General features: G+C 34.6%; 1 protein-coding gene across 1 annotated transcript; it reads left to right on the top strand.

Moving 5' to 3' along the window:
• The first annotated feature begins 8,512 nt into the window (after positions 1–8,512).
• Positions 8,513–10,001, top strand: LOC111371984 (chitinase 2-like). The gene is made up of 2 exons (XM_022994127.1): positions 8,513–8,579; positions 9,181–10,001. The coding sequence occupies exons 1-2, from the start codon at positions 8,513–8,515 to the stop codon at positions 9,999–10,001; spliced, it is 888 nt and encodes a 295-aa protein (XP_022849895.1).
• Positions 10,002–11,397: the final 1,396 nt, after the last annotated feature.

Here is an 11,397-nt window from a genome sequence, read left to right as displayed (position 1 = left end):
ATGTGGAGATGGACTTCGTTATCAGAATTTAACCAAAATAAAGGCAATAAACATTTTTTATGGTCAAGATTCTCAAGATGAAACGCACTAATCGAGCTTAATCTCACTCGCCTTCTTGGCAGGGTAACATCTGAGATGGACGAAATTAGTAGGTGGTGCTGAGATATTATTAATTTGCCAGCCGGCATATGTAATTAATTGTGTATAAAAATTATTTTAAAGTTAAATTCAAAATTAAAGTGATCTAATGAAGAATTAAGCAATTGGGATTAGGGCATCTAAATAAAGAGTGTGCCAGATTATATGTGCAGAAATCAAATTACTTTAGAATTGTATTCATAATGGGCAAAATACATATTGAAATTATATATAGGTTTATGGTCCTCAATTTATATATAACTTCTCATTCTTTATGTCAACCCATCAACACAAGAATTTAAAGAGTGCATATTGAATACGAATATCCAAAACCCACAATTAAGGATATAAAATCTACAATCAAGAATCAAGGTGAAGGAATTCAAGAATCAAGATTATGGATCAAGAAGTAAAACCAAGACTAAATATCAAAGAATCCAAGGCAAACTTCAATATTGAAAGCAAGAAACCAATCAAGGGATTTCAAGTTGATTTTGAATATTCAATATCCGGAATCAAAATTCAGTAATAACTAATCATTCTTAAAGAATTAAAGTATGTTTAGCATTGTTAATTTCATTGATGATTTGACATAGAGAATCTCGGCAATAAAGTAATTATATATATATATAAAATTCTATAAAAGTTTAACAAGTGGTATCAGAGCCGACTCCATGTTTAAACCATTGGGATTAAAGGAAGAATTTTGTGATTAAAATTGATATATTTAAGTTCTCAAATATTTTAATTTAGAATTTGAATTTTGAGCTATAAATTTCGAAACTCAAAATTATTCACGGAAGAATTTTAGAGTTGAAATACATAATTAGGTTTTATATATAAAAATAAACTTTTTCTGAATGTGAATTTCAAACCTTAGATATCTAAATTTTGTGTTCAATTTAATTTTTTCCAATATTAAGAAGCACCGCAGCGCTGCGACACCGCAACTTGAAAAAAAAAGGCAACACTTGGGCACTGTATTCACAATGTCCAGGCTGCATTAGGCGCTGTAGCACCTGTTTATTGAGGGTACGTATTTTTTATTTATTTTTTTGTTTAAGATTAAAACGAAATAAAAATAAGAAGGTTAAATATTCAACAATATAAAGGGACAATCAACCAAAATAAGTGTCGAGCAAAAGATGAAGCCCACCAAGGTTTTATAGGGCTCAGATCCTCAACCAATCAACACCACCAACCAAAATCGAACCAAAACTCCACAAACCCTCACTTACGGTTGCTTAAGGTTCACATACTTAAAGAACCACGACAAAGGAAGGCAAGATCACAAAGAAGAAGACTGTTGGGTTTTTTTTTTTTTTTATACCCAATAAATCTCGGGTTATGATGTTAACGTGGGTTAATATTATTTCATAGGCATAGGCCAATGAATGAAATAAATCCAATAACCAAGTCCATGAGATACACCCGGCCCAATTGTATTCCCTAATGGATGGCTTGAATCTTGGCTCGTTTACCCCTTTAATGGTCCAACTTAAAGCCTAACCCTAGAGTATATATATGGCTATAACCCTAGCCACTTTATGATGTATTGTGTGATTTTGAGAGAAGAAAAAGAGAATCCCAGCTGTCCCCCTTTGTGTGAGAAAAAAGGTCTCAAGAAGCGTCCAGAATGCTTTTATAACGTGTGCAATTGGTGGTTTCTTCATAGTATACCTTTGTGGTGTCCTCTCCTAGCCTTTGTGACCACAAATCATCATCTTTTCTTGTCCTACATGGGTAAGATTGAATAGCAACCGAGATGAATCAATTGGTTGTGGTTTGGAGCCTATTGGACTGGTTGTTGGTTGAGAAAGGTGCGTTGGACTGAGCCCGAAAATCACCGATTTGAAGATCTTTCAAGAAAGCTTCCGCAACAATTGGTATCAGAGCTTCAAGGTGGTGGTTTTAGCTCTTGAAATATAGCAAAAAATGTCCAGAAACCGGCAGAAACAAACTAGAAATAAGATCAAAAAACTGTCAAAATCAGTCTTTATTTTTTGCATTTTCTGATCAATGCAGAAGGAGTTTTGAGAAACAGAGACCACTGGCGTGACGTGCATGTGGAGGTGAACCCTGTAGGGCGGCACGTGTGACGGCGTGTGAGTCCCATGCATAGAAGGAAGGAGTCATGCTTGAGGGGCATTGACTGGAATTTCAAGGAGGTCCTTTCAGGCAGTTTGTTCCTAACATTATTTCTGACATTTTTCGTGTTGAAAGTTTTTTGTTTCAAGGCCTGCAGAAGAATCTGGATAGCATTGTTCTTTGGGTGTTCGGGACTCGATCATGATTTTTTGGTTGCTGCAGTTTTCAGAGACTTTAGGACGAATGTGATGGTTCTGAAGTGATAAATTCACAACTCTCGTAATTTACGGACTCAGATAGGTCCGCTCTTGTATATTGGTTTAACTCAGTTTAAATTTCAGCATTAACAGATCATCGTGTAGGGTGATCGTTAGAATTGGGGGTTGTCATTGCTTGTGCTAGAAATTATAGCCACCTCACTTATCATTTTAATTTTTCAAAATCATATTCGTAAGTTAGACAAAAATAACTTCGACCATAGCCAAAATCAGATTTGTATAACCATCATCTTCGACCAGCCAAAATTATATATATATATATATATGTGGAGATGGACTTCGTTATCAGAATTTAACCAAAATAAAGGCAATAAACATTTTTTATGGTCAAGATTCTCAAGATGAAACGCACTAATCGAGCTTAATCTCACTCGCCTTCTTGGCAGGGTAACATCTGAGATGGACGAAATTAGTAGGTGGTGCTGAGATATTATTAATTTGCCAGCCGGCATGGCACATGTAATTAATTGTGTATAAAAATTATTTTAAAGTTAAATTCAAAATTAAAGTGATCTAATGAAGAATTAAGCAATTGGGATTAGGGCATCTAAATAAAGAGTGTGCCAGATTATATGTGCAGAAATCAAATTACTTTAGAATTGTATTCATAATGGGCAAAATACATATTGAAATTATATATAGGTTTATGGTCCTCAATTTATATATAACTTCTCATTCTTTATGTCAACCCATCAACACAAGAATTTAAAGAGTGCATATTGAATAGGAATATCCAAAATCCACAATTAAGGATATAAAATCTACAATCAAGAATCAAGGTGAAGGAATTCAAGAATCAAGATTATGGATCAAGAAGTAAAACCAAGACTAAATATCAAAGAATCCAAGGCAAACTTCAATATTGAAAGCAAGAAACCAATCAAGGGATTTCAAGTTGATTTTGAATATTCAATATCCGGAATCAAAATTCAGTAATAACTAATCATTCTTAAAGAATTAAAGTATGTTTAGCATTGTTAATTTCATTGATGATTTGACATAGAGAATCTCGGCAATAAAGTAATTATATATATATATAAAATTCTATAAAAGTTTAACAAGTGGTATCAGAGCCGACTCCATGTTTAAACCATTGGGATTAAAGGAACTCGGGTTATGATGTTAACGTGGGTTAATATTATTTCATAGGCATAGGCCAATGAATGAAATAAATCCAATAACCAAGTCCATGAGATACACCCGGCCCAATTGTATTCCCTAATGGATGGCTTGAATCTTGGCTCGTTTACCCCTTTAATGGTCCAACTTAAAGCCTAACCCTAGAGTATATATATGGCTATAACCCTAGCCACTTTATGATGTATTGTGTGATTTTGAGAGAAGAAAAAGAGAATCCCAGCTGTCCCCCTTTGTGTGAGAAAAAAGGTCTCAAGAAGCGTCCAGAATGCTTTTATAACGTGTGCAATTGGTGGTTTCTTCATAGTATACCTTTGTGGTGTCCTCTCCTAGCCTTTGTGACCACAAATCATCATCTTTTCTTGTCCTACATGGGTAAGATTGAATAGCAACCGAGATGAATCAATTGGTTGTGGTTTGGAGCCTATTGGACTGGTTGTTGGTTGAGAAAGGTGCGTTGGACTGAGCCCGAAAATCACCGATTTGAAGATCTTTCAAGAAAGCTTCCGCAACAATTGGTATCAGAGCTTCAAGGTGGTGGTTTTAGCTCTTGAAATATAGCAAAAAATGTCCAGAAACCGGCAGAAACAAACTAGAAATAAGATCAAAAAACTGTCAAAATCAGTCTTTATTTTTTGCATTTTCTGATCAATGCAGAAGGAGTTTTGAGAAACAGAGACCACTGGCGTGACGTGCATGTGGAGGTGAACCCTGTAGGGCGGCACGTGTGACGGCGTGTGAGTCCCATGCATAGAAGGAAGGAGTCATGCTTGAGGGGCATTGACTGGAATTTCAAGGAGGTCCTTTCAGGCAGTTTGTTCCTAACATTATTTCTGACATTTTTCGTGTTGAAAGTTTTTTGTTTCAAGGCCTGCAGAAGAATCTGGATAGCATTGTTCTTTGGGTGTTCGGGACTCGATCATGATTTTTTGGTTGCTGCAGTTTTCAGAGACTTTAGGACGAATGTGATGGTTCTGAAGTGATAAATTCACAACTCTCGTAATTTACGGACTCAGATAGGTCCGCTCTTGTATATTGGTTTAACTCAGTTTAAATTTCAGCATTAACAGATCATCGTGTAGGGTGATCGTTAGAATTGGGGGTTGTCATTGCTTGTGCTAGAAATTAGGATTACTTGCTTTTAATTGTTGCGATTGAGTACTTTTTTTTGGATAAATTAGCGTATTATGCTTTGTGCTAAAATTGCCGTTAAATTTCGTTTGATTGGATATACCGGTTTTGTTGCATAGTAAATTCTACTGTGTTGTCACTTCCGTTTGAATACCTAGACCTTATCCGTTCGAACATTTCATTGATCTAAGATCGCGAGTCTTACGAAACCCTGGGAATCTAGGACGGTGTATATTGCGATCGTAGGATTACTTTGTGTGATTTATTTGTGCGTTTGGTTGTTTCGACTTTTCAAAAATGTCTTCGCACTTCGAAGTTGGTATCTTTAATGGAAAAGGTGATTTTTCAATTTGGCAACAAAAAATGAAAGGTATTTTAGTCCAACAAAAGGTTTCAAAAGCCATTGAAGGCAATTTTCCAGCTAATTTTTCAAAAGAACAAAAACAAGAAGTCGATGAGCTTGCTTATACATCAATCATTTTACACCTGTCTGACACTGTTTTGAGAAAAGTAGGAAAATTGAAAACCACAAAAGATCTTTATAAAAAATTGAAAGATCTGTATTTGCTTAAATCTACTCCCAATAAACTTTATCTTCTTGAGCATTTCTTCAATTTTAAAATGGATCCTTCAAAAGATCTTCATGACAATCTGGACGTTTTCAATAAACTTTTCTAAGATATTGTTAACTGTAAAGAAACTGTGTCTAAAACCTACAAGGCTATAATCTTGCTTAATTCTATGCCTAACACCTATAAGGAAGGTAAGAACGCAATTAAATACGGTAGGGACACTTTAACGCCTGAAATTGTCATAGACTCACTTAGGAGTAAGGAGATAGAAATTAAGGCTGAAAATGAAGATAAGAGGAGTGGTGAGTTACACATGATAGGGAGTAGAATTAAACTTAAGCAAATGAATTTGGGTAGAGCTCAAAATAATGGTGATTCGAGTAGTGACTCGAGCGATGAATGTAATAAGAAGAAGAGCAAGAAACGGGACAAGTCTAGTGGTAAACGGTGTTATAATTGTGGTAAGTCTTGACACTTTATTAGGGACTGTCCCAAAAAAAATGATAAGCTGAAGGGTAAGATAAGAGGTGAGACAAATTTGGTTGAGGGGTCGAGTTATGACCCACTGAGGTTTATTAAGTGTAAACCTAGTCACTGTATATGCATCTGTGTGTAATCTTTTTCTGCATGTGTGTGATTGTCTAAATTTTGTTGCATGATTATCCGCTACATCTCAATGTGTTTGATATGTGTATTTGCATGAATTTGAGACATTAGGATTACTTAGTGTAATTGCTTGCATGCATAGTGGATTAAGATGTATTAGCAGTGTGTTGTGTGCCTTTTGGTAAGGTGGAGTATAGATGCTTAGGGATACATGGCGGTTTGTACTGGGGATGTGGAGTGTGATATTTAGATCACGAGTGGAGATGTGATCAAATGTCTAGAATCCTTTATTTGGAAAGAGACCCTGATCAGGTGGAGTGTGAGAGAGGCACTTCTATCACTTCTGTTAGGTGGAGACCCATTATCCATGTAGGTTGGGAGAAGTGATATGGAGATAGAGGATTATCCTATGGACTTAGAATTGTGACTTGCCAGTTAGACATGAGTTGAGTGATCTGTTTAGTGAGCTTGGTAGACGATGAGAGGAGATATGTGTTCTCGAGGTAGAGCAACACGGAATGGGATAGGATAAGTATGGTAAAACCTTTTCTTATGGTCATTTATGCATGTGTTGCATATGTGGTTGATCGTGGTTTGATTGACTTGGTGTTAATCTATGGTTCTATGTGAACGTATTTTTGAAAAAATCTGTGTGTGTTATCCTATAGTATATCTCATCGCTCGTGTATTTGCTCTTGATTGTTTACTGTTAAATATTTACTTCTACTTGGGTGTTTTTTCACCTTAGCCTCAGTGAGTACATGGAGCGGGTATGGTATGTATTTCGAGTTGGAAACACGAGGTAAGATCTGTGATCCAATTTTATTGGCTACCTTGATTATACAAGTGCTAACTGTGTGTTTTGATTGCTTGCAAATTTATTGAGTATCAAGGTAGAGATTTGTTGGGTTTTTTCTTATACCCAATAAATCTCGGGTTATGATGTTAACGTGGGTTAATATTATTTCATAGGTCTAGGCCGATGAATGAAATAAATCCAACAATCAAGTCCATGAGCTACACCCGGCCAATTGTATTCCCTTATGGATGACTTGAATCCTGGCCTGTTTACCCCTTTAATGGTTCAACTTAAAGCCTAATCCTAGAGTATATATATGGCTATAACCCTAGCCACTTTCTTATGATGTATTGTGTGATTTTGAGAAAAGAAAAAGAGAATCTCGGCTGCCCCCCTTTATGTGAGAAAAAGGTCTCTAGAAGTGTCTAGAACGCTTCTATAACGTGTGCAATTGGTGGTTCCTTCATAGTATACCTTTGTAGTGTCTTCTCCTAGCCTTTGTGGCCACAAATCATCATTTTTTCTTGTCCTACGTGTGTAAGATTGAATAGCAACCGAGGTGAATCAATTGATTGTAGTTTGGAGCCAATTGGACTGGTTGTTGGTTGAGAAAAGTGCGTTGGACTGAGTCCAAAAATCACCGATTTGAAGATCTTTCAAAAAAGCTTCCGCAACAAAGACCATGAAGGTAGTGAGGTGAATAAAGCAGACATGGCAAAGAGAACTAGAGAATCACCCAAAATCATACGGCTTACTAGAGGCAGAAGAAAACACATGAATATAACCAAGCTAAATGGGTAAATGAGATAACTCCATTAGGTCACAGTAACGAATCAAATGTCCAATAGATAGTAAGTGGGTTATCAAGTGGATCCCCAACTATTGGTCATCCAAGTAAGTGAAAAATCGGGTCATGAGCATTACTAATTAATTTAAGCTGTTTCAAATGGTCCAATTATCTTTTGGCTTGGGTTGTTTCAATTTGAGGTGTTTATATACTGTTCAGTCATTTGGTTAATGTTGGTTGCACAATAAACCAAGTCAACATCATAGTCCGAGGAGATTGTTCGATAACAATTTGCTTAACATTAGGATTTCACCTTCACTTAGAGAGACTATAGTCATCATATTTTCATAGAAAAATTATATTGATTTTACTTTTACGAAAATTTCTAGAAACTTCAAATATTCTGTCATTTTTCCAAAGATGACTTTTTTTTTTTCCCTTTGTTTTTTAAAATTAATCCCGTCCTACCATACTGGTTCCTTGTGTTTCCTGAGGCTGAATCGTCCAATCTTGAGACAATCTGCGAAATTGTGAACTAGGTTTGAATCTGGTTCGGCTGGTCCTGTCTAGTTCTTAACATGTTCTGTCACTCCTCCCGTAGTCCACCTAGCCGAGTTTCGCTCTCCTAAAAGAAATATATTCGTAGTATCCGGTCAATTAGGATCCAAGTTAGGTGTGGATTCCATCCATGGACATGCCGAACAAGTTCACATTACACCACTATCTTACAAAAAAACTACATAGATTTAAATGACCCTTACTTGCTCCGTCCCAAGGCCGTATCTTTGTCCGAATTTACACATAATTATTGTCAAGGCCGGCAAAATTCTCTCTCTGTCCGAATTTACATGCAATTATTTATCAAGGCTGGCAACTTTTGGTGCTGGCTAAGTGACAAATTAAGCAAAAGTTTATATAATAAGACATCTTAGTTTTCACTTTACATATCGATCTCTGTCGACTGTGTACCAAGGAAATGGCCAAGTTTCAGATCTTTTTCCTTCTTATCATCACATTTGGTGCCAGTTTTCTACAATTCTGTGGTAAGCACATAAAACCTTAGCTCTAAAGTGTGTTTATATATACATCTGCAAGGAGGGAACAATTTCAGTTTAGCTATAGAGTTTGTATATTATGTTAAAAAAATAATAATAATAATAATAATAAATAAGCCCTTGTTTGTACACCATTTTAATGAGATTTTAGGGAAAATGTATTTTAAAATAGTGTTGGAAAATACGTGGTTAAAAAAGAAGGAAAATTTTTGACATGTAATATTATTTTATTGAAGAATGTGTGATTTAAAAAAAACGAAAGAAAGAAAAAAATGTATTAAAATTAAAATTGAGCCCAAAACGAGACTAAGTTTATCCAAACCACTCTCTTTTATTCAAATTCTTTTCTAGTCTTGAAGAATCTGTCCTATTTCTAATGGCTTAAGGTCTTAAAAAAAAGTTTCCTGGTCAACTTTCACCTTCACCCAAAAATTTTGCACTTTGTTGGAAATTTAAAGGAAAATATAATTCATACAACACGTGTAGAGATGTCTTGAAGAGAACAAAAATAAATAAATAAACAATCATCAAATGATTTTCTTGTATCTTTTTCTGAAAAAATGAGGAATATATCCCTTTGTGATTCCAGATGGAAAGGTGCTGATGGAGTACATTGGAGCCACAGGAGTATCAATAGAATTCACGTCAGTTCCCATTTCACAAAGCATTGATTTCCACTTCATACTCAGTTTCGCCATTGATGCAGATTCTTCAGGCAATCCCCAAAATGGCACATTCTCCCCATACTGGTCATCAACCCTTACTCCGAAGGCTGTGAAATCGATCAAATCCATCTATTCCAATGTAAAAGTTCTCGCAAGCCTCTCGGGCTGGAGCCTTGGCCAAAAAGTACTCTCCTGGTACAACCCTCACGACCAGAACCTCTGGATATCGAATGCATTTTTCTCACTAAAGTCAATTATCGAAACTTATGGTCTAGACGGGATCGATATCGACTATGAAAGGTTCCCTAAACACCATGAAAGTTTTGCTTATTGCATTGGAGAAGTCATTGCTCGTCTAAAGAAAAAGGGTGTGATTTCTGTGGCAACCATTGCACCATTTTACACCACTGTCATCCCATACATTGAGCTCTACACAAGATATGGAGATCACATTGATTATGTGAATTATCAGTTTTATACAGATAAAGTTAAAACCCCAGAAACATATTTGGAAGCTTTTAGAAATAGGACACAACAGTTTGACAAAAATAAGGTTTTACCTAGTTATGAAGTGAATGGGAGAGGGATACAAGGGGATGCATTTTTTGAGGCTTTGAAACTAGTGGAAAATAATGGGTTTAATATTAGCGGGGCCATGATTTTCTCCGCTGATGCTTCGCTCTCCAATGGGTTCTATTACGAGAAGAAAACTCAAGCTTACTTGGTCAATAATTCGACTGAGTGACGTCGGGAAAATTATGAAAATAAGTTCAAATAGAATAGCTTACTGGATTGAATATCCCTAGCAAGATCATGTATATGGAAATATATTACATGCATTAATATATTTTAATAATATAGTTATTAATTTTATTTTTTGTTTGATAATGTTGCTCAAACTATTCCTCAATGTTTTTTAAAAGAATGCCATACAGTGAATTTGGTACATTTCCATACAAAAGATCTCCAGGTGTTGTGTTCTAATTTGTCGTGTGCGTGTGCTTTCGTAGAAAGTGTAAAGTCTTTATTTGTCCTGTTTGATAGAGATTAAAATTAGATTTTATTAGATTTTGATAAAAGTTGATGAAATGTGTGGTTAAAAAATTATGAATCCTTTGAAATATACAATGAAAATTAATGTTAATTTTGACTTAAATTTTAATCAAATTTTTAGCATTAACAATCAGGGTAGCATTTGTTTGAAAATACATTTGAGTGAAAAATGATTTATTTTTTTATTTTTTATTTATTTATCTATTTATTTTTATTTTTTTTTGTAGAAAGTAGGGATAAATTATGAGTTTCATCTAATGTATGGTTGAAAATGATTTCAAGTAAAACTAATTTTGAAAAAATTCTCTACAAAAGCATATCTTTAGAGTATGAGTTAACATTGTCACATACATTACATAAAGCACACTTAAAAAACATTTTTTTTTTTGTTGTCTTAATTCCAAAATTACCATGTAATTAGAGTTTTAAAGAATATATTGGCGATCAAAATGTCAAAAAAAGTCTTATGCACCACTTTAAATTCGTGTTTGGACATGTAATTTATACCTGAAACTGTAATTCCGAAAAGGATACTGGTGCATAAATGTAAGGAAAAATATTAAAAAAACAATACAATGTACGAGAAAAATACAAGGGAAATTAAAAAAAAATTATTTTCACTTCTTTGCTTATATCATACTTTTTATTTTAATACATAGGGAGGGGGCATTGTGTTGGAAAATAAATAATTTTATTTTAAAATTTTCAAATTAATACTTTTAAATTTGTTGTTTCTATTTGAATATCAATTTATAACAAAATTAAATTAATAATATTGTAGTGTAACATACATGTTAAATAACTTAATTCTCATAAGTGTGGGGTTAAATTTATTTATCCTTATAAAAGGGAATGATTTTCATTTAGATGAAAAACATAACATGAAAACACAACTTGAGAATTAGAATGCAACAACTTGAAATATTATTCTCTCTATACCTTTTTACTATACTATTTTAGCAACTTGATTTGAGACTCGATCATTTATCTCTCTATGGCCATATCCATACAAGGAGAACAAGCTATAAGCAATATGCGTTTTATCTTGAAATCATGTAATGTCAAAAGTACTCACACAAAGGGGGCAA

The sequence above is a fragment of the Olea europaea genome, chromosome 2 (genome assembly GCF_002742605.1).
Source record: "Olea europaea var. sylvestris chromosome 2, O_europaea_v1, whole genome shotgun sequence".
NCBI classification, from domain to species: domain Eukaryota; kingdom Viridiplantae; phylum Streptophyta; class Magnoliopsida; order Lamiales; family Oleaceae; genus Olea; species Olea europaea.
This window is presented reverse-complemented; position numbering and strand designations above follow the sequence as displayed.

What these genes read in the sequence shown, in the direction of transcription:
- LOC111371984 (XM_022994127.1), top strand. Translation starts at nt 8,513, where the DNA reads ATGGCCAAGTTTCAGATCTTTTTCCTTCTTATCATCACATTTGGTGCC. An exon ending in CAGTTTTCTACAATTCTGTG is followed by an intron (nt 8,580 to 9,180) that starts GTAAGCACATAA and finishes TTGTGATTCCAG; the next exon opens with ATGGAAAGGTGCTGATGGAG.